At 41.5% G+C, this 25006-nt stretch overlaps 1 protein-coding gene across 2 annotated transcripts in view; it reads right to left on the bottom strand.

Moving 5' to 3' along the window:
• The window catches only part of rsrc1 (arginine/serine-rich coiled-coil 1), an 85614-nt gene that overhangs the window by 1178 nt on the left and 59430 nt on the right, over positions 1-25006 (bottom strand). For both annotated transcript variants that reach the window (XM_072463254.1, XM_072463264.1), the window contains exons 6-8: positions 17102-17173; positions 1289-1395; positions 168-266 (exon numbers count right to left, since the gene is read on the bottom strand). In XM_072463254.1, coding sequence (XP_072319355.1) covers positions 168-266; positions 1289-1395; positions 17102-17173 — 278 coding nt within the window. The remainder of the gene's footprint in view (positions 1-167; positions 267-1288; positions 1396-17101; positions 17174-25006) is intronic.

A 25006-nucleotide genomic window follows, 5' to 3' on the forward strand; every position in this document is an offset into this window, starting at 1 on the left:
GTGAAACATGAACACTTATATTGTACATAATCAATATATATATATATATCAATATATATATATATATATATATATATATATATATATATATCAATATATATATATATATATATATATATATATATATATATATATATCTCACTGAGAATTGCGGATTAAAATCTCACATTTGGATGGGCCAAAGTGTCTGTGTCATTGTAGACAGTGCACAGTGGGAGACTGACGTCCGGAGAAGACGTTCTTTCTACTTCCTGTTTTACTTCAACCTACAACACACAAAAAAAGCATGTATTTATGCAGTGCAATGTGGCAATGATCCAGTAGGTGGCAGTAAATGATGGAGTACAGCTTGAATGAGGTCATTAATAATCTAAGAGTATGTACTTTACAAATGAGCACGTGATTTTTGTGTTTCATTTATGGAAGTGATAACAACACCTCCACAAACAATGATTTACTCAGAAAAATACTGCTACTACATTATTATTATTATTATTATTATTATTATTATTATTATTATTATTATTATTATGACTATTATACAGTTTAACAGGGGATTATTCTGTATTTTATAAAAGACAGACAGGAATATCCTAAGTGTATAAGTTAAATACATTACGTCTTATGTACATTAAGGCAAATAGACGTGTCAGTTGATCAATTAAAATGTGTTTTGTCTTATGTATTAACATTCTGATAACATGAAATCTGAATCATTTATGACAACTGAAATGATTAGATCTAAGATCTTATAGTTAGTATGATTTTCTCACATGTTCAAATACAGATTAGACCACAGCAGTTCAAGGGTCAAGTTTAAAGTTCTAAATGGAGTCTGGCTCTTTGGCACAAAGCAGGTTTCATCAGTGAGACTGACCAGGCAAAGGTCATCTACAAACTGCAGCCACAAAGGTCTTGACCTTTTTAAGTTGCGTCCTCGAAGACCCTGCCAGAAACCCCTTCAAAAACACTCCTGAATCTCAACAAATCTAATTCCTGTTCCATCAGAGCAAGGAACATTTCAATAATGACTTGTGTGTTTTGTCTACATCTGCACCAGCCGAGGGGGATGTCCGAGCCTGCGGTGCTCTCCATGTCAGAGGCAGTGAACACAGTGTCTGATGAAACTCTCCCAGTTTGAACCAATTGCACAGAATGGGAATAGTTTGATTTGGTCTGGGCCCTGTCTGGACAGAAGGACGAGTACTGCAGAGGGGAATTTAATAAGAGACTGAGTGAAAAGACTGAGAGAGTGAGGGCCAAGCAGAGAAAGAGGGACAGAACGCACCTTTAGTTGGTCCCGGGATGATTTGAAAGCCTGAGGAACAAAGGAATCACTCTCGATGGCTTCAATGTCCTTTATCCTTCGCACTTGCTCCTCTAGAGAAGTTCCCTCTGTAACACGCGAAGCACAGATGGAGAGCAATGAACAAAAGCCCTCACACACACGTCCAGGAGCACACATGTGACCCACAGCTTTCATTTGGACCATTTACCGTGCAGAATAATGGTCTTTGACACATACCATCCAAAATATTTGATATTCTCCTATTCTAATCTATGCCTCCATGAAAAGAACTCATATCTCTATCCAAGGGCAGAGGCCCTTGGATAGAGATATGAGTTGTTATAAAAAGCAAGCAAACAAAACACTAACATCATAATAGCCAGACAGTGAATTACACTGAGATAATGCATTCTAAAATAATCAAAATATGAACACAAACTCATTGCTGCGGAATTTCATTATGGAGTCTAAATGTGATTAGGTTTCATACAGTTTTCATCTATCACAAAGTATTTTGCTCTGGCTTGTCCAATCAAACAAAGAGACAGAAAAGGTTTCCAGTATATTACTCTTGGATATAAACACATCAGAATTCTGCATATCACATAATAAATCATCTCAAGAATTCAAGAGCCGTTCATCGCGTGGGATGGCAAAAAATAGCTGCGCCGGGAAAGTTAGCGACACCAAAAAGACTGTCTGAATGCTCCTATTATGCTGTGGCTGTCAATCTCTCCGTTGATCAGTCAATATTCATGGCGGCTCCCCCCATCCATCCGTCCTCCGCTGCACTCTCCCATCTTGGGATGTGTCAATCCCAGAGACAGCCGCGCGTTCAGAGCTCCAGCCGAGGGAGTGTGCGCCGCGCAAACAGGTAACGGCCACGCACAACGCACATCTTACACGCTACATCGAGGATCGTTACAGAACTTGAAACGTTGGGGAGTGTTTTATGGAGGTGACACGCACGGCACGGCAGAAAAACATTGATAACGCTGATAAATAATGGCGATATTGTTAAATGTACATGTGATGTGCATCTCCACTTTCTTTTGTTTCAACATTACACTGACGGTAATCTGGTAACAATTCAAAAAATGTATGACAAAGATGTGCACAGTCTCCATGGGTTGATTACCGTATTTCCGGAGTATAAGTCGTACCAGCCAAAAAATGCATAAAAGAGAAGAAAAAAACATAAGTCGCACTAGAGTATGAAATGCGGTCGCAAGTGTGAAAATAACAAATAATATCACATATAAGTCGCTCCAGAGTATAAGTATAAATATAAGTATAAGTCGCACTCCGGCCAAAACTATGAAAAAAGGTGCGACTTATAGTCCGGAAAACACGGTAATTTGTATGTTTTTCAGGTGTGCACTGGATATACTGTTAAACTGAAGAAGTTGTTTCCAACGAATAGATGAAATGCAACTTAAAAACGCACACAAACAAATGAACACTATGTCATTACACATCATGATCTCATACCGTATTTTCCGGACTATAAGTTGCACTGGAGTATAAGTCGCACCAGCCAAAAATAATAGAGAAGAAAAAACATATATAAGTTGTACTGGAGTATGAACTGCGGTTGCAAGTGTGAAAATAACAAATAATATCACTTATACTTATACCCCGCTGCTGATGACATGGCACACATAGTATCCCATCAAGCATTTCTCCGCTTGTTAGGCCCGTGTCCGTTTTGCGGTGCTCGGCCGGAATCCATTAAGACCTCAGACTTTTTGACAAACGCATTACTGGTAGATAAAATGACTCCCATATGCTGTTTGTCAGATGTCAGCGGGAAAAGATATGTATTTCATGAGGAAAATATAAAAAAAATAATGGACTTTGAGAGCGGCCTCTGCGAGCTCGGAGACGGGAGGAAATCAATACTCCAGCCGGGTTAAGCGCACGTCTCGGCGCGGAGAGGTCAGAGTTGATATTTAATATTGACACATAATCCGGCAAATTAATTTAACAGGGCGATTAGATTGTCACCGTACCAGGAGCGCTTCATGGTCGGTGATGAAACGGCAGGCTAAGTGGCGGATGACAATAATAATAATGAACTATGAAAGGAAATTCAACAATTGGACCATTCAAATGACAATTTTGGACATTTGCATTATGGCGGACACAAACCAAACGATCAATAAAGCAGGATTAAGCGCGTATCTTCGTAGATCTGAGTGACAATATGTTCGTTTTGTATAAAGTGGCAGCCAGGAAACCCACTTCATCTCATTACTGAAATTAGTTGAGCAGACAGTGGCGCTGACGAGCCGCTTTCAATCAATAGGCTTTTGTTCTCTCTTAATAGCTGTTTGTCCAGTCCATTGATTAAGAACCAGAAGATGGGCAGGGGAAAATCAAATGAGCCAATAGAAACTGATTTTAGCTCATCCTTTAGCCTCGTGAAAGATGTGATCAATGTCGAGGAGTGGCGCGGATCCACCAAGAGAGGGCGCTGTTCAATAACGCATGGTGGATAACGTGAGCTCTGGGTTTTTTAACCTTTTACAAACTTGACATTGTTCTACAGTTTGTCAATCAAGTGCAGACCGAATACACTTCTGATCGAATGCATGCGCCAACCAGCCGAACAACCCCGGAACAGATTTAAAGAAAATAAATCATCTTTGTTTTATGTTACTTAGAAATGTGTGTGTTTAGTGATTCTATAGATTTTGTCAATTAAAACCGTCTCAATTGAAGTAGAATATGGCAGGCATTTTAATTTATTCAGTAAATTATAAAATATTTTCAGTTGAATAATTAACAGATAATAAATTTCATGTAAATTGTACAAATAAAATAAATAAAATAAATACAACATAAATTAAAATAAAAACAACAAATACTTTCATTATTCTTTTTTTATTATTCTTTTTTGATATAAAAATGTGACTATTCACCTGAAGACTTGAAATAAACTTCTATAATGTTTTCAATTTGACACAATTACAACGTTTGGATCATGTGATGGCAAAAACATAAGTGGTCTGGCATTGGCAGGTTTCAGTAATGCGCCCACTTCCTCCGCCGCCTCGCACTGCGTTCAAGATGCGTAATTCAATGCTCAATTTAGGCCCGTCTCAGTGGAGGTTTTTTTCCCTGCTAATTGATAGAAATTAAGCCATTAATCAAGCCACGAGCCATCATTCAAGCCGGGGAAGATGAATACAAACTTTCATAATAACCACCTTCCCCATTTTAGCCCTCATTAGCATTAATTTTTAATGTAATTATGCTATTCTTTTACGCTGAGCTCATAAATTACTGCACTTTTGTTGCAGGATGGCCTTGTAAAAACCACAGTAATGCTTTGTAGCCTGATCTTTAAGGCAATTACTGGCTTCTTCACTCTTTTATTCCCCTGCATTTCCAATAACCTGCTCTCTAATGATTTATCTTTGTTGTACCCCACCCTCCGACATCAAGCCCGGCTACAGTTTCTCCTTCTGGACTCTGGACTGGCCGCATACCTCTCTGTCCAGCGCAACGGGCCCATTGAAACTAAGACAAAGTAAATAAATCGTACGTTAAAATAATCCAATAATAGCATACATTTTTGGAGCAACAATAGATAATTGAATGTGCGAGTAACAATACAAACCCAAAGTGCAATACAAAGTGCATTCGATTAGAAACACATTTGAGGAGGAAGTATTCAAAAACTATGCAAGAAGTAAAGGTTTTGCACATTTTAATGAAGTGACTAAAGGTTTCTTCCAGGTGCTTCGATTTCCCCAACTAAACTCTTGCAGTGGCTCAAGATGAATCCTGCAGAGCACTTTAAATTTACCACACACAATGGAAAATCTATAACTACCCATGTAATACTTCTTTTAATACTAACTACTATCATTTAAATCAGCTACTGCAAGACACGCTCTTACTTCAAAGTGTACAGAAATGAATGCAAACAGGAAACCACAGTATTATAATTAAAACAAGATACTATATTGAGGAATTGCGAAGCTTTCCATCTCACTTTCCTGCACCGTTCGGCCGAAAGCACATGACGCCAGACGGCAAACTTGGGTTATTAAAAGGAGTCGGGTGTAAGTCTTAGTTAGGTAATACTTTTAGAGCGTATTGATCCTGGGGGGTGGAGGGAGGGGGGGCTGACAGGCTCTGATGTTAGCCCTGGAAATGCATCAAGTGGCTAATGAGCAGCTATTAGGCCCATCGATTTGCTGATTTCAATTGATAGCCTGCAGGGCAAAGCAGCACGTCAATATCTGCATAACTAATACCCCGCAGCTTACAGCGTCGAAAAATTAAACCTCTATGTGGACGAGGCAAGGAAAAATAGTAAATAAAACACAATGAGTAACTATGAATAATCACGGACTGAAAAAAAGCAAAGACGTTTGGTGGTGAACATGTTTTTAGGAGGATTATGGACAAGTGTATAGCATGAAAACGGGAAATTATAGAACAATTATAAAGTCACACTTGAACCTCTTGTAGTTTAGGTATTTTTAGTATTAAATTAAAGTTGGTATCTATGTCTCCCAATGATATGCACTGCACTGTTAATGTATACAAGTGACATGGAAGAACTGCATCTATTTCGCCATTTCCAGTCAGTGTGTGGTGATGGAAAAACGGGAGAAAGAGGATAAAACAACACATTAAAAATATAATTAATTAGTATCAGATAAAATATAGCATCAATGGCCTTGTGGCGCTCCTTTATCGGGGTCAACAGGTTGTGTAAAATGGGGGAAATTGTGATGGGTTGAGCCAGATGTCCCGAGTCTGTCCCAGAGGAGCGCGTGTGCTTGTGTAGAGGTTAGTCCTGGAGTGCCAGGCGACCAATGGCAGAGCAGGTGGCTAAGCTAGACTAAAGTGGGGTCCCAAGAGACCACACACAATATATAAACAGCACTCATTACTAAGCCCCCTCCCCAAAAGCCATGTGTCCACCAAGCAATGTCCGAAAGTAGAATGTGTACACAAAACATGTCCTCGCCATGTCAGTTGTCATTATACATCATTGCTGACCCAAAGTGTTTCATTAAATGCATAGCTACATTGACTTGTGGCGCTGAGAATAATTTGAACTGGGATATCTATTTGATATGAGGAAATGAAGAGCAGGTGGTGAGTGAGTGTCGCACATGCATACGCCGCTCTCGTGATAGAGATCTCTCCACTCCCCAGTCAATAAAGGTCTGAATGATAAATTAAAGACCCAAACAACCTGCTAATGACAGGATGACATGGAAGCCACGCGCCATGTCCTGCTATCTCACCCCCACATCTCCAATTAGGGCCCCCCCCCCCGTCCACGCGTCTCTTTGGGGGATCAAATACGTTCTAATATGACCACATTTTAATAATGAAAAAATGTGGACTCTAAACCTCAAGGTCCTTCACTGTAATCAAACTCTGTTCTTTATTTAATTTACCACTAAGCCACACTGCAGCCCAACTTATTTAGCACTTTGCTCCATGGCACCTTTAAAACTTGGTAAATAGACATTTTATTAGTCCTAGAAGCCTATAAGTCCCAGCAGTAGTCTTAGCAGTGTAGCAGACAGGTTAAGACAGGTTGTGGTCATTTGTTTTCCATTGGTTTTCAAAGGCACCTCAGCGTACATCTCAGACATACGTCATTATTGCCTCCACTAGACGACCTCTGGCAGCAGTAACACTACATACAACCTCAAACACACTGCTGGCACCGGCGGCGAACGTAAGAAGCAACACAAACTCGCAGTTGGGTGCAGTCGGGAGATTTCCCATTCATCAGACCCGACATGTTTATTGTTGCGTTGTTGATATTGTACCAATCAGTATCCAGTGTATAAAAGCAGTCATTTTCCAACGCCAAGAGTCGACCTCGTATAAAAACAACATTAAAATGCATCTACTGTATATTTACTGGATACACTGAAGGTTGGGCCCATTCATCTGAAATCCAAGCTAAGACTTCTGGTCCCGCTGACCTGAGAAGCACGGGGCTAAGTGCAAACATGGAGAATAACTGGAACCAGGTGGGTGTCTCTCGCTGCGAGCCCGGCGAGTGTGAGCCGATGTCGAGAGCCTGCGCAACATCACGCAATATCATTAAATGCTAAAGCTTCCACAGCCACTTTCTCCACACACAAGCCAAAACAAGAGGGTGAGCTACATCGGTTCGTTTCAATTGTTTTCTTGTCATTGGTCTTAAATATTTGACTGCCCTGCTCCGTTAAGTACAATGTAATGCACAATGTAGCCTGTAATAAGACATGCCATGCTGTGAACGTTCTGTGAGAGCATTAGGATTGTAAGGACTTTATTTATTTAGTCAATTTGGCAGCGGCGTCTTTGTTTTTACCCATTATTTTCTTGGGAATATAAGCATTTTATCTGGACAACTGTGGAAAGAAAAAGACGACGATGATGTGAGTGAGTTAGCTGGAGATTTGAGAGTGAACTGAGAGATTCTTTCTGCTTTTTTACATACAAACACAAAATAAATAGTACATTTTTATATGTGGTCCTGAAAGTAAGCTTGTGGTCTTGTGTGTGTAGTTTGGTTTAGTTTTGAAGGCTTTTGCCAGCGTATTCCTTTGCTCCTTTTAGACGAATAATTGATGCTCAGAGAATGTCTTTAATCGATTAAGAGTTTCTTTGTTCAACTACACAACCCTAAAGAAGATGTAATGCGCTTAGCAACACCTGTAAAGCGAGTGTATTACATTGTGCTTAATGGGTACAATTATCAACGTAGCCTAATTCTGAGTGATTCAATTTCAATCAGATATGCAAACATTTCATGCAGATCCCACGAAAATAAACCGTATAAAAAGAACACAAAGTCTATTTGTTGTTATGTCCTGAGCTGTGGCCACAACTCTGTAGCCCTTTAATAAGCACGCTGCTGTTTTAGTGAGATTAGAATATGGAGTCCTGCCCTGCCCTTTACCAGAAATAACAGTCGTCTGACGGCACTCACTTGATGTTAAACCTGCCCATGAATGTGTGTATATGGATGTGTGCGCGCTGGAAAAGTGCAGCGCTCGTTTTTTTTCTCCCCCATCCGCCGGCCGGTCAGCAGCTCTTTTATGAACAACTCCATAATTAGAGAAACACCAAGCAACTAATTACTTAATTGGAGCAAGGTCTTTAAAATAAAACTGATGTCACCAGAATCCAGGAAAGAGACTGGACGTTCCTGTACAGTAATATATAGACACCTCGTGACCCACAGTCGACTTGACATGAAGCCATCAAGCGAGCAGCTCTCTGCCCTAGTTGAGCTGTAATTGATTCTCCCTTTCACCCCCCCCCCCCCCCCCCCCCCGTGTGTGTGTGTGTGTGTGTGTGTGTCTGTGTGTGTGTGTGTCTGTGTGTGCGTGTGTTGGAGGCAGAAGCAGACAGACCAGGAGCACTGCAGTTTGTGTGGTCTGCTACAAACTATATTAGTAAAGGTCATGGTCATGTGAGTGAGAGTCATTAATTAGGGCACTGCACTACACTTCCTCTGAACTCAAAAGTACACTGATAAACCTGGAGACTCAGCAGAATTCCTTTTGCAACATTATTTCTACACGTCTCTTGTTGATGGAAACGGTAGTCGCACAACTGAAAAAAAAAATACACAAGAAATGCTAACTAAATGAATAAATCAAATGGTAAAGAATAAAAATGGTCACATTTATTTGCACTTCTCAAAGCGCTTTACATCAAGGAACCAGTCACCCATTTACACACAATCACACATAAGATGTTCACAGACACTGGGCGAGTTGGGTTAAGTGTCTTGCCCAAGGACACAACGGCAGTATTCACCTGAGGCAGCTGCGATCGCACCGCCAACCTGTGGGTCAGTGGATCTGACCGCTCTACCGCCGACCTTCGGATCAGAAGACGAGCTACCACTGAGCTACAGCCGCCCGCTTATCTGAACAAGGATTTGATCAAAGTTATACAGCAGAATCAATATTTTCTTTATACCTCCAATACTTAAACTTCAGTTTATTTGGGGGTTACATCCAAATACACCAGAGTATGACATATAGCCTTTAGGTTAACTGTACTCACAAGCCTGTGCCTTTTAGCCTGGTCCCAGGCCTGGATAAATAGAAAGGGGACTTGACGAAGTAAATGTCCAATATCTGTGTGTGTGGTAGCAGATGATTTGTTGTGCAAACTCCAACTGGGAGAAGCCCAGTGGAAAGGGGATGGAAAGGAACATATTTTCTAATAGATGGTGTAAAGTCCGTTCATTATTGTGTGATAAATACAGTCTGATAAAAACAGCTCCAAGCAGCAGCTCTTACTTATTTTTAAGAGGACCAGTTAGACTTTTACAAACAAATATTTAGTTTGAATCAGTGGTGGGAAGTAACAAAGTACTTGAGTACAAGTCTCGCCTTTGAGTCGATACATAAAATAACAAGAAAAATTAGGAAATTTATTTGAATTCCTATTGTAAAAAATAAATAAAAAATCAGCACAGTTATCAGTCAAAACCCCATTAACTTAATTTACTTTTTACTCTTAAAGCACATGTTTAAATGTGTACTACAATTCTTTGTGTATGTGCTACTTAACTTGGATGTATATTTTACCCCTGTATCTGTACTTTTACTTCAGAGTACTTCTTCCATCACTGGTGTGAATCGATCTAAACCACATGAAAAACTGCCTTTCTGGCCATCCACAGCACAAACTTCATATGGACCACAGTCTGAGTTGTTAATCACACCATTAACACCAATAATGTTGAATGACTAACTTCTCAAGCCTCTCCACTTGGCTGAAACCACCCAGGACGTGAGCACTCTGACCTGTAGCAGTTTGTGGTGTTCACTGGAGCCCCTGCCTGACCACCCTGTGCGCCCGGCCCATAGAGCCCGATGGCTGAGACTGATGGAGTCCAGACCTGCACATGTGTGTCTGATGGAGTGTGGCAGTCGCCGTGACAACCAGGTTCTTTTGGCGTGCGGATGTGAGAAGTGGATCAAGACCTAGCGCGGCTCACTTATTGGGGAACACACAGGAACCACAGAATGGGGGGGACACAAAGGTAAAATAGTAGCAACTGCATTATCGTGGCATAATTTGTGTTTTAAAATGCTGTTTGTTTGTTGTTTATTTTGTGTTGTGTTTTAACAAGGTTCCCAAGATAAAGAGATAGTTTGTCATTGGGTTTTCTCTGTATAAATGAAATAAATGAATTTGTTTTTTTACAAGAGAATTCATGGGTTGATTTCACAATTAGCTCAACTGTGAAGAAAATGTTAAGTATGTTAACAGAACTTTGGAGCAAAGTTGTGACTTTGACTTGGATGCTTTGTTCCAAGGACACATTATGAAAAAGATAACATGTTGGTAGATTTCCCAACCATGTCCGTGTGTTTTGTTCCAAATCTCCCTCCAAAAATTGGCTCCAAGGTTTGGATCAAACTGCACAGTAGGAAACCGGAGAAAGAACAGAGACTCAATCTCACAAAGGTAAGGCGGGCCGCATATGTGCTGGAGCTCTAATCACACAGCCACAACTACTGTTTTGTTATCATGCACGTCATTTTTATCATTTGTTGTATTCTTGTGTCAATTGGATTTTTATTCTGTGAAGCACTTTGCAAAATTGCTAAATGTATTAAAGCATTGATATTATTGTTCTTTTTTTTTATATAAAATGAGACGTCCAATAGAAAGCCTGTTTATAGCATGGCGTGCCAAACAATCCCATCCATATCCTCAAATGAATTGGCAATGCTGAATCTATATTGTCTGAGTGACTTCAGGTTGTAGAACACACAGGCCCACAAGCAGCGGGTTAATTGATAAGGGTGACCTAAGCAACGATTACCAATGGCCGGGGTAAAAGGCTGCTGTCAATCATGTGTCCACTTGACTTACCCGACTCTGCCCGGGACGGGGGCTATAGCGCGTGGTCAATATCTGTGAAATCTAGCTTGTGGCAGAGCTGGCTTCGGCTGCTAAAGATTCAGCTACAGCATCTATAGAAATGATTAAGCTTTAGGCGCGCTATAGCGAGGAAAGGGACAAGCCATTATCCCCGGACACATCGGGCCACGGGGTTAGCAGGCTTCAGCGCGGGGCAGGCTGCACTTGGGACAGGAGGTCACCTAATCACCTCGCGAGCCCGTCTCTGGGTGAGGATAAATGTGGAGATGGGGCAAGGGGGGAGGATCAACTTTAAATTTGCGGTGATGAAAAATCAATAAAAGGCGTAATTGCAAACGCTTATCACCGGGGCGATGTAGCAAATTGGTAGAAAGAAGGCGGCATGAGGGGAGCTGGCGTCCGTGCTGGGACTGTTTTGGCTGGAGCTGAGCAGGACAGGGGTGAGCGAGGGGAGCAAACGAGGGGAGAGTCAGCGAGAGAGAGAGAGAGAGAGAGAGGAGTTCGGGCTTCAGTGGGCCAAGGCAAAGGAGAAAAAAAAAAAAAAAAGGTCTCCTCATGATAATTAAATCTTCTCACACTGATTTTCTGCCAAATTTATTTCCCTGGGGACCATAACTCTGATTCAGTGCTTACAAGCCGTGCATAACTAATCATTTCAACATGAAGGGAACCACAAACCTGAATGAGTGGAAGAGAGAGAGGTAATGGCAGAAACAGGGGCACACATTTTATCAGAACAAATGTACAAGTGAGCAAGTATTTCATGTCTACAAGTAAAGCTAAGCACAAAAATAATAGATACAAAAAAATTAAAGAATACTAGCACTGGCATTGAGATCTGGTAAAATGCTGATCCTGCCGCCATACAACTGCATAAAAAGACCTGAATTCAAAGTGTTTTTTTGTTTAATAAAAACACCAATCAATAAAGTATAAATAGCAAAAAAAAAAAAAAAAAAAAAAAAAAAGGTTTTACCGAAATTGTGAATTCATCCAAAAAACAAACCCATTTGAAATCCTATGTCAGAATCATTGTGTATTTTCCGGACTATAAGTTGCACCTTTTTTCATAGTTTTGGCCGGGGTGCGACTTATACTTATATTTATACTTATATATTTATACTCCGGAGCGACTTATATGTGATATTATTTTGCTATTTTCTCACTTGCAACCGCATTTCATACTCCAGTGCGACTTATATATGTTTTTTTCTTCTCTATTATGCATTTATTGGCTGTTGTGACTTATACTCCAGTGCGACTGATACTCCAGTGCGACTGATACTCCAGTGCGACTGATACCCCAGTGCGACTTATACTCTAGTGCAACTTATACTCCGGAAAATACGGTATTAAGGCCCTGGTCACATTCAACAACAATTTCTTCACTTCATTGATTGGAAATGGAGGTAATTTCCTGTAAGATTGCGCTTTCATTGTTAAAACTCCATCAATATGTTCTTTTTTAGCTCTTCTTCAGGGCACAGTTCCTTAAATTCCTGGAACAACAAATGGGAAACCGCTGCTGAAGCCAGTGGAGTGTCGGCTCAATATTCCTCTGACTGTTCCTGGCATGATTGTGTTGAACATAATAACACAACAAATAAGTCCATTTATCTGAAGTAACGACAGGAGATGAGTGCGACTCCGCTAATCAATAAACGATCGATGCTAAGCGGATTTTCTTACATCAAAATCACTGAGACGGATCTTTCCTCGGCGCGGAGAGCACAGGAGCAATACAGTGGCCTCCCCCGGGCACCGGTGTAGATCGCCAGTGCAGACATATTGGGGGGGAAAAAACCCAAACACACATAACGGCGGAGAGGATGCTGGGAACGATAATTATAGGCGCGGTATAATTTAGACACTCTCCTTATTGAACGCTCATGTTTTAATTAATACAACGAGATGGTCAGACGCAGATCACACGTGTTTACCATCGGCTGAATTTCACCGCGTGTCCTTCAAGTGGCGTTGCGGCGCGGGCGAGCCGGTGCCGTGGCCTTGGCAATTAAAACATTTAAAGCAGGTCCGGCCCCCCGTGCGCCCCCCGCTGGTGTGATGCGGGGTCACGCGCCTGTAGATTCTAATTTGTGCGCCATCTGTATTCATGACAGGCACGTGCTAAATATTTAACAGCGGCCACGGCAGGAGTTTTTGTATTGTTAGGCTTTCCAGGTCAAATAATTTGATTTCCAGGGAGATTACATTAAGCGTCAGTGTCCAAGCCACCACTCTTCACTTGCCTCTCATTTCCTGTCCTTTTATTACAACCCGAATAGGCGTCTGAAAGCTGAAAAGGGATAAGGATTTGGATTACGCAAGAGCTTGTTATGCGCAGATTAGTTATTATTTTCAATTAGAAACTAGATCACATCGTTTATTATGGGCGTAGACACCCACAATGACACACTCACTGAGCGGGACGGAAATTTTAGCTGACTGACAAATCTTCCCGAGGAGCCTTAATCACACCTAACCAGAGAAATATGACTTCACGGCGCGAGCACAATAGCTTTTTGCCTTTATTGATCGACCTTGACTGAGGCTGTTTAGGAGGCGTATTTCCAACAAGTACATGTAGAAACTAAATCCAGACATTTTCCTTTCCCCCCGTTTGAGCCAAGGCCATTTGGTGATTGACAACATGAGCTAGTTATGCGGTGATGAGGCGTTAATGGATGCTAGGTCGAGGAAGTGAGAGGGAGGGGGGGAGCGCTGGTGGAGGTGGGGGCTGAATATTTAATGGTCATATAATTCCCGAAAACAGACACACGCGCATAGGTAACACACACCTCACCCATGACCTGTACTACGCACTGCGTAATTAGGGAAACAGTCCTTTCGTTTAAGTGCCCAAAGAGCAAATGGTAGGTATATATTCCCCCCTAATGATATGGGTTAAAGAACTATTATACGTCTCATTAAAATATATGATCTCCCAATCTGCTGCTGGTTTGAGGTAATGAGGATGGAGCGGCATAAGGGCTAAAATACCAACTGGAGGCTATAGGCCGGTGTCCAAGCTCTGAGGCGACGTTACAGTCCATGTCAGCCAATGAGACCAAATGAAGAGGTTTTTTAAAGATGGAAGTGCTCGTCGTGGTTTCAAGTGACGTGTTTGTAATTTAAAGTTTGAATATTGCTTGTATTATTTGTCAAGCTATTGGTTGTACGTTGAAATTCCTTTCTTTCCATCCATAGTTGGACCTGTCTCGAGTGCATTTGAAGTGTGATACATCACCATAAACAAGAATATTGGAACTACTTTATGCCACGGACACTCTAAAGCCGCAGAATTCCAGTAAACCCTTTTCTAAACGTACGAAATCTGTACGACTTATAACTATTTTTAGTCAACTAGATTTTTTAAATGCGTTATAAACAAAATAAAGGCTGAAATAGGGTGTTTGAAGGCTTCTGCATAGAGCATATTTACATATAAAGTGCGTTATATATGAAATACAGGTTAATAACACCAAGTCCAGATAACGATAACGATTATTACAACAACTTTGATAGTCAATTAATCAATGCATCTTGGTTAATTTGGTTAATTCTGGGTAAATAGTATCAATGCTATTAATTGCCAATATAAATGAATTGCTCTGTAATTAATTAACAACTTATAACCAGAAATGCATGTGAGATGAATGTAATGGAACACCACATTGACGCAGCCCACTTTAACTGTTGACAGTTGAAACAAACACATTGACTTTATCCTCCTCACTGATAGAGTCCATCTTATTATAGCTGGACTCACTGTGTTAGCTAAAAGCCTCTCGGGCAAACAAACAACATCTCTGCGCTTTAATAGCCTAAACAAGGCATACAACTAACAAAGACTTCCTCCTCCCCTCTCATTCTCCAAGCCTTTTATATCACGCTTCCTTTTTTCAACCGCTAGCATCATCTGGCTGCCCTTAACCAGAGAGGCAAACTCAGCTTTTAAGTGAAGACTACTTTGTTAACTGATGACCACAGGGCCAGTTATTGATCCTATTCTTTCTCTCTCTCTCACTAAACCCTGTTCATAAACCCCCACTCGTCGGTACAGTACACTTTCCCGCAATAACAGCTTGCATATCACAGCGTGCACATGAATCAGACGGTGGTGGTTTGGTTTCGATTAGGGCAAAAACTAACTCAAATACATTGGCCAATTCCAGGATGTGGTTCTATTTATGAACGGCGAGTGTAGGAGGTATTGTTGTTCACTTCTCCCCTCTCCGTTGCCTTTAAAGGTTTTTTCTCATTTCGGTTGACTTGGAGGTTCAAGTGTAAACTTTCTAGTTGCGTCGACCTCTACCAGGCCCTGCAGGGAATAATGAGACCTGTGATGATCCACCGTTAAGCTGCAGCAGTGACTTACCGCCACACTTTCACTTGGAGCTGTGAAAAAAATGCCAGGAGAGAATGGAGCTGGCTGACACCGCTTGTAGTGTGTGTGTGTGTGTGTGTGTGTGTGTGTGTGTGTGTTGATTTGGCCCGGCAACTCTATGGCAACGCTCACTAAATCGAAGGGGTCAGCCATTTCGATCCATCTACATGTGTCCCAGTCCAGTGCAAGAACAAAATGAGCGTCTCGGAGGAGGTGACGACGACGCAGCCTCAAATTTAATGGCAAAACCTGGCACCGGATCTTACTCCACACGGTTGGATGAAGAAAAGTTGTGGGCGGAAAAAAGGGCAGGAAAAAGTCAAGTGTTTCCAAAAAAAAGAAAAAAAGAGTGGTGCAGTGTGAGTTGCTTTGACTGGAGGCCCCGCTACGTTGCCCCGTGCGAGCTACTTAGTCACCAATTTGGCAATGCCTACATACGAAGCAAAGTGATATGGGAGGATCGGAAAAAACATAAAAAGGAAGGTAGAGAGGGCAAGAGCGAAGTGTACAAGGACAAGAGGTGGTGAAAGACGTGTGTGAGACATAAAGAATGAGGAGATTGAGATATTGGAAGGGTTAAATATGAGACGCTGCAACAAATTACAGAGGTGTATAACACATATAAAATAAAGTGGGTAGTTTACAGTTGAAACCACACACGAGGTATTGGATTTGTTCTCAAAATCAGTGCAACATTAATGAATAATATCAATAAGAAAATGGCAGAAAGCCTGAAAACCAAACAGGAATAAGAAAAAAGCGGGAAAAAAGGATCTTATACCAAGGCAAGAGGCTAATTGAGTTTAGGATGGCAGAATTTTCCATTTGGCGGAAAGGTCAGCAGACATTAAAGGTTACAACACTGGGCCCAAAAACTCTAAATGAGAAGTTAAAATCTACCAATAACACAAGAGCAGACAAATGATGTTAGGAGATGTCACAGGCGATAATTTGATTTTCTCATTAATATCATGCTCTGGTCAGAACAGGGCCCAGGATCATTACTCTATCTGAGGATTTTTATTACTGCAAACACAGCGGCAGCAAATTACTCTCGACTTTTTATGAAGCTGTATAAAGAACATTTATGTGGGAAGTGTGGAAGTGTGTGTCCATAGTAAGGGAGACTTTACAGGAACGCGCGCTCACGAAGCAGTCTTAATCTTGTAAATTCATGTTTTGCGAGTAAAAAGAAGAAAATAAATTAAATCTGTCGTTTAGTTCCGACATGTTCCATCTAATTCCCAAACAACAAATGAAGACAAACAGAACATGTGCAACACCTGTCTTACAATGCAGACATCACAAAACGTGGTGTTGCTTCACAAATGTAATATCACACAAAAACACAAAACCAACACAAAAATGTATAAAGAAATGAATTGATCCACATTTTATTCCCAATTTCCCAGTGCATTGTGAGACTACTACTTTTTTTAGAAATGTTTTTGGAAATCAAGCTTTTTTATTAAACTTGTGATGAGGAGAATTTGTGTTGCTGTGATGCGGTTCTTAATTGCACGGACACTTTTACCCACCTTCCAGCAGATTCTTGCGGGCTTCTTCTTCTCTTTTTGCCACTTTAGCCTTCAGCACCTCGTCTGTCTTGGCTGAAATACAAAGAAAGATCAGATGAAATAACAGACAGGTAAAGGCTTATGCGCTTTACTCACTTTGGGCCTAACGCACAATATCAATCTCGTGAACATTCTAATACACCACAAATTAAAAGTCTATTCCGCGGGGGACATTACGGAGCTGGTGATTATAAAGCAAACAAATGTGAAGCGTGAATCTTCCGTTGAACTTTCCCCATAGCGCAGCCGTAAAGTCACAAGACAGCGATCCGTAGAGCCGTTTATTGTTTGGGTATAATGAAAAGCTTAAGAGAAAGTGAGGCAGGGGGCGTAAACAGTAGTCAGAGCATTTCAAGCATCTCTCATCACTGCCCGTGTCTCCACTGCCTTATTCCTCTGCCTTTCCCCCCCGAATAATCAAGATGTTAAGCAGCATTAAAAAATATAATGCTGTGTATGGCAGGACTATCAATACTGCCTCTAAATTAATTACATTTCCGTTGCGGAGCATCATTTATTTTGCAGCGTTAGGGGCCTCTGTGGAGCCATTCCCCTTTATTGCTATCTTACTGGTTGATGAGTGAGCTATGTAAAATTGAGTCTCCAATATCATTACACTTAATGAGTTTAAACTTTGAGGAAAAAGGAGGGGAGAGATGGGAAACAGAAGACGAGGAAGAGGGAGAGGGGGAGTTGGAGAATGTTGTTTTGTTTTGGGGAAAGTTAATACAATATACTAGAGTGGGTGTAAGTGTTTCGCGTGCACGTGCGAGTATGTTTGTTAGGGCACAAATGTGGGTGTCGGGATCTAGTTTGCAAAGCTGCTAGTGATGCACTGTACAAAGAATACAGTATGTTACACCAAACAAGAGCTATTCCACCAAAATGCTGCTATTATTGAGTAATGGAATGATTCATTTGACGAGAACAGACACCATCCAAACAAGGGATTTTTACAAAACTTTTACATAATGAATAAATACACACAATTCCGGCGAAAGGAAAATTCAATTAAACGCAATTTTTGTCATGAAGTAAAATGCAAAACAGCTTGAATTGAATATAGTCTGGAATGTGCAAAAGATATTAGATTGTAAAACTGCAAGTCGACTATAAAAATGTATCTTAATCGTGTTTTGATAATAGCAAATTGGATGATTCATACTCTCAAACAGATACAAAAAAAACTAGAAAATATAAATAATCGATATGTTGACTGACAAAAAAACTAAATTTGAAAATAATAATAAATAAATAGATAAATAAATAGATAACACACACACATTTTCCATTATGCCATCATGACATTTCCCAGACTCCATTCGGTTAATACAAATGAAACATTGACAGCCATGTTCTCACAGCATGTTAGGTCATTGACATGTTCTGACCTTCTGAGGTGTTACATGGAACACATTCTGGTGTATGGTTGCGCGCAGAGGGCCACAGGTTGCGCTCATCTCCCTACGACGGCGCGGCCATTATTGTTCCGGTAATTGGCGTAGACAAAGCGGCCGTCACGCTGCTGTTCCGCCTGGTTAAGTCTGGAGGTTCCGCATCTTTACCGACAATGACTTCACATGGATGAGTGCACCCTGGGCTGCCTCCCTCTGCTCGTCTCAAGTGTGTGTGTGTGTGTGTGTGTGGAATCATCAAACTAACGCTATAAAAACACACGCCGGACCGGTCTGAAGCTACACCTCTTACCTTTTTTTACATAGCACAGTTTTCCTGCATTTACGTGTGTTCAAAAGTGTGCATAAAATCAAGCGTCTCAGCTTTTGCTCGGGGCGGCTCGCGGGATGCTTAGAAGAGGAGTTGTGTTTGTGCTCTGACGGAAGAAAAGGAGCACTGAAGAACCGTTTGGGGCTATACAGGCAGACAGGAAAAACAGGCGAGCTAAAATAAAGCCCGAAGAAGAAAAGCGCGCAGTAGTTTTACGTCGCCATTTTTGTTTGCATGTTTATATTCAAGCTCAATCTCTCGATCCCTCCTCCCCCCAATCATCTGATCCTCTTGTCTTTGCCTCGGTTTTGCCCTCTCCCCCGATCTGACGCTTTACCTCTTCCTCCTCTAGCGCGTCTCTCCTCTACACAGTGGCCTGGGGGCGATAGCAGCAAATCAAACTGTTTATCCATCTCTCATCAGTGCGCCGCCTCACAGCGCTCCGGCTGGCCCCCACGCAACAATGAAAGGAAAAGGCCCCGGCACTGGGCGAGGGAGGCACTTTAATTACATCAATTAGAAAAATACATAACAAAGTAAGAGTACGGTAACAAAGTATTGCCACGGTGCGACGCCGTACAGACACTGAATGCATGGAAATGAACACGATGCACAGTGCGTTTTATCACTCTGCGTACGGCGGCGGATCAATACTTTTTTTGCACTTTGATATTTCTTTCTGTAGAGTTCTCTTCTACAAGTGAAACTGTAGAATATTGTTACTCAAATCAATATGCTTTATGCAAAGTATGATGGAAATATGCGGTAGACGTGGGAGATATATTGAAAATTGAATTATGTCGCAATTGCTTCTTTTTTAATATGCAAAAATTGAAACATTGAGTGTATCGTTGATAATCAAAACTATTAAAAATAACCTCAAAACGAGACTAAACTTCTAGTGTTATCTCCAGAACAACATTTATATTACTGCCTTTTGTGCTTGATTGTGTGGTCCATTCACGTTCCACCAGGACAAACACATTTTAGCTCATTCCTGATGCGCTGGTAAAATATTGTCTGAAAGAAAAATAATTGAGGTATAATAATTGAGGTATACGTCTATATCGTCCACCCCTAATCTGCAGTATTGTATCCAACCCACAGCCAAGGGCAAAAGAAGCTTAGTATATTCTGTAGTTCAGTTCATTGTCGGGTAATTTTGTGATGGACTTTTCCAAAGCAGTAATAAAAGGTCCGGGTGGAGGCGAGAGAGGCCTTGCACTTCATTTAGGCCGGGCTGACTCTTGGCTGCGGGGCGGAGGCAGCGAGCGCGCAAGGCAGTGCGGAGGGGGCGGGGCTGTCAGCCAAACGCCATTGTGATTAGGAGCGTAATTGCAGCTCAGGGGCCCCGGGGCCACACAGCGCTGGGGCCACTAGATAGAAGATGGTTAATACTGAACTATTAGAGGAGGAGAAGTTACAGAGACGGGAGAGGCCCATGGCGGGATGTCACTCACTGACCTATTCTTCACCAGGGATCACCCTTCTCCAGCCGCTCTGTGGTACTCTCGTCTCCTGTCCTCCTCCCTTGGCAGGATTAGCTGGGTCTCGTTAGAGGGGAAATGTAATAATGCTCCCACCAGGTGGAATCGGGCCCGCTCCATTATCAGTCGGGAGATGGATGGGCTGTGTAGGGCCGGCGGGGGCCAGGCGCGCACGCAATTTAGATTCAATAAACTGGCAAAGCAAGACCCCCAATCTGATTTAGCTCTTACACGCTGCCAATGCTTGCTGCTACGATGCTGATTCCCTATTACCGCTCAGAGAAGGACTATTCATTGGATGTAAGGCACGGCAGTCAGAGAGCCTTGTCGGGCCCCCGGGACGGCAGAAAAACAGATACAGCGCAGGGTTAATACGTTTACACACAGATAAGCAATTAAATCTAAGGCTGAGGTGAGTTATAGAGTTATTAAGGAGGGATCAGGGGGAGGAGGGAAGGACAGAGGGCGTGAAGAAGACACAGAGGTGTTATTCAACAGAAGAAAGCCTTCGCCGAAGCCTAAGGCCGCATACAGTTAGAAAGGCTATCATATTATAGAGTTCACGAAGTAAGAGAACAACATAAGAGAAGCATTCTGCCCACGTCACTCAGGAAATTCAGCGCAACACTCCCAAAGAATCATGCCAAAGCCAGGAGGTCAGCAGCTCCTTAACCACTTCAGATGGCTGGCGTTCTGCTTTAGAAGTAATATCAGTCCACAGTCTGTGGAAAATGTCATACTGCACCTTTAAAAAGAGAGACTGAAGAACTGAGTTTATTTGTTGAATATGTCCAGAAGAGGCAGAATAATCACTTGATCAGATCAAGTTCATCTTTGTCCAGACAAAGTATCAACAATTCATGAGTCAATTTTTCAATTTAGGTATGCAAACGCAAGTCAAAACACAAGTGCTTATGAGTTGGCGTTACAGGCGTGCTCTTATCCTCTCTATACCTGCCGGAGCAGAACATTGTCACCGTTCAGTTTGTGCGTGTGAAGCGTCAGTGCTGCTGGTGGTGGGTGTCATTCCTGCCATGCCAATCAAAGTGAATCTGAATGTCAGCAGAAGAGGCGTGATAAATCAGCCTCACATGCAACGACAAACAGATTATTAGAGGCAGCACAGCGCCATTGGAAAAACGTCCCTTCTAATCTCCACAACACTTTACAGTGAGCCTCGCCAGCTAGAATACCAGAGGGACTGAGAAGACAATAAACACAAAGTAGAGAAGGGCCGGCAGACAGAAGGACAAACTGTAATAGGAAGGCAAAGAGGAAGTAAAAGGAGCAACACAAAGGTCGAAGGTTAGAGGTCAGGCCTTAGGTAAGACTCATTTTGATGCATTAACTATTAAAAATGAAGCAAATCAGTTATGTGATTACAGTACATAATGCAAGAGAGAACTCCAAATATTAAGAGCACCGGTGTATGAAGCTTCAAGTGTTCATGATCATTGTTTAAATGGGGGTGTACAAAAACAGAATATGATTATTTAAATTACCAGAGTAAGACTTAAGCATACTTGCAAGTATGTTTATTTCATTATATTGTTTAATATACTGTGTTTAATACTATTAAACATATTACATCAGTTGCTGATCATGGTCACTTACCTGATACTGTCACTAGATGGCACACTGCACAGAAATTACAGGCAGTGACTCCTGTGCAGTATATCTTTAGTTTGTTATGAGACTAAAGACAGAGCCGACACAAACTAAAAGGGTGTATTTATATTAATATGCTAACATGTTAACATGAAAAAAAAAAAAATCATTATCTTTCAGTTAAAACTGTGCAGAAAGTTCCTTGAGGCTCAACTTAAGGGAAGTGGATCATACACAGCTAAGTGCACCATCACACTGAAATGTAATTTACTAATCCAACAATTAGAGATGCAACCGATCAAAGAATGAATTCAATAACCAGATTTTTCTCATAGGCTTTTTTTGACAGGACGGCGTGAAATGGGGATGAGAACGGGGAAGGACATGCAGCAAAGTGTCAGGGCCGAATTCAAACTCATTACGCTGCGGCCTGCTCCACACGATAGGCAAGTGTGCTATGCAAGTCTTTTAAACCTTTCCTTCTATTTAGCATTATTTAGTATTTAGTATTATTGAAGTAGCAGTAGGACAAAAGCCCACCGCAGTTGCATGAAAACAATGAGGGGTCTCGGTGGCGCCTGAGAAACGGTCCCACACACTGGTCTCTACTTGGCTTGGTCCAACACAAGCCAGGTCCATCTCCACTGGTTTGATTTTTTCCTAATTTTAGCTCTGTGCCAGTGCTGGACAATAACTGGGTGAGGCCATTATTATTCCTAAATAGGACACTGCCCAGCTGGGACACTCAGTGGATTTTGCAAATTAGTCTCAGAGAGAAACTTGCACATTGGCTCATGAGGGAGTTGGTTTGACAACATAACTACTAACTGCACAAGGAAAGTTCAGAAAGTTTAGTGTGTTTCATTTTGACTAAACTTGTTTGGGAAAAATAATGTTTGGTCTTTGATAATATCTCATCGCCAGGGCAATGTTACGTGTTGTATTTTGCCAAGTCCTTACAAAGCATTAAAGCCATGTTGGTTCAAACAAAGATAAATGATTGCATTAGAGGGTCTGATGAAAATCTGTATGAGTCTGTATCAAATCAACATATTAACACACAAATGGGGAAGAGAGTTTGAGGATTCCACTGGAAAGTGCAATAGAAAGAAGACTATAAAATAAACTAGAGCATTAAGAACGTGCAAACATCTCAGCAATGGTGTAGACAAGGCAGTACGGGAGAATTCTATTTATATAAACCTTTTTTTTTTTGGAAGAAAGCTGTTTATTATCCCAACAGTTGTAAATGTGGTTCACTATCAGGATCTTTGACTGCGCAGTGTGAGGGTGGCTTCGGCTCAACACCTGAAGATGCCCTCTAAACCCAAGTGCAGCCCAGAAGTCCCCCAGTGCTTTATGGTCATGTATGGATCCTGGGTCGGCAGAGGGGTGCGTGAGAGGAGGGGCAGAGGCCTCCAGTGGTCAGGCCCTTCACAGAGGGAGATTACCCCGAAGAGTGCGCTTTGCCACGGGCTGCGGCAGCACATGTGAACATAGCACACACCTAAGGTCAGACGCACGGCTAAAGGAATCTGCCCAAAGCGTCTCAGTTCACACAGAGTTCAACCTGCAGACAAGCTCATCAACTGGGTTACAATCGTCTAGTCACATTCGGACAATTGTTAAGGACAAACTAACAAATTCGAGTGCGATCCAATTAGGAGTAAGAGTCTGTTACATTTTAATACAGTGTTTTCCGGATTATAAGTCGCACCTTTTTTCATAGTTTTGGCCGGGGTGCGACTTATACTTATATTTATACTTATATTTATTCTCCGGAGCAACTTATATATGATTTTATTTGTTATTTTCACACTTGCCACCGCATTTCATACTCTAGTCCAACTTATATGTTTTTTTCTTCTCTATTATGCATTTTTTGGCTGGTGCGACTTATACTCCAGTGCGACTTATAGTCAGAATAATACGGCAAATATATAATTTCACACTTAAACAAAAAATAAGCTTTAGTTGTGCTATTGCCTCACAGTAAGAAGGTCCTGCGGGTCGATTCTTTCTATATAAAGTTCAAAGGAAAGCGCGCTGGAAGATGTTTGAGTTTGGGGCGTTTGCAGCGTACTGTACATGTTACATATTTCACTAGACTGTGGGGAGGCTATGATAAAGACGTTCAGAGTAAGTTAGGAGCTTGAAAACTTGAGATGAGACCGTTTGTAGCAGAGGTCTAGCAAGGGCAATCAGAGCCGATCCATAATGCAAGGATCACATGGTAAAATATTAAGCATCCCGGGGCCCCTGCATGACATCTCACCCTTACTCTCTCAACCCTGTCATGTCTCCACGTGTCGTAATCTCTTCATATCTTTTCACGCTCGTGTCCTTTATCCAACGCAGAGCAGGCACAGGATTCAGCAAATGCGGTAAATATAGACGGCAGTAAATAAGTAAAGTCAAGAAAGAAAACCACAACAACCCAATAGTGACCGTGTTTGATTTTTGGGATGGACATTTTGTGGAGGGAAGTCTCCTACACACTGTATTATCCATTCATGGGTCAAAATAATCGTCTAGTCACATTCGGACAATTGTTGAGGACAAACTAACAAATTCTAGTGCGATCCAATTCGGAGTAAGAGTCTGTTCCATTTTAATACAGTGTTTTCCGGATTATAAGTCGCACCTTTTTTCATAGTTTTGGTTTTCTTCTCTATTATGCATTTTTTGGCTGGTGCGACTTATACTCAGGTGCGACTTATAGTCCGAAAAATACGGTAAATATATAATTTCACACTTAAACACATAATAAATTGCATTATTTTATCCAACCTGAAAGTTTGTTTGTCAAGCTTTTGAGCGCCTGTCACAAAAAAAATGTCTGTTGTAATAATAGTAACAATAGGATTTATATTACTGTAATCTTCTAAAATTCTACATGGGCTCCACTTAATTCACTCTCCAAACTGGTAACGAGGGTAAGATACTTGCCCACAGTTGCCCTAGGGCTGACTGATGAAAATGTGGCTATCAGTGTGCAACCCCTCCGACAACATTATGACGTAAGCGATGTGTTTTCCCAATGACA

This window comes from Eucyclogobius newberryi, unplaced genomic scaffold, assembly GCF_026437365.1.
Source record: "Eucyclogobius newberryi isolate DKJ021-1_F unplaced genomic scaffold, fEucNew1.0.hap1 SCAF_10, whole genome shotgun sequence".
Taxonomy (NCBI): domain Eukaryota; kingdom Metazoa; phylum Chordata; class Actinopteri; order Gobiiformes; family Gobiidae; genus Eucyclogobius; species Eucyclogobius newberryi.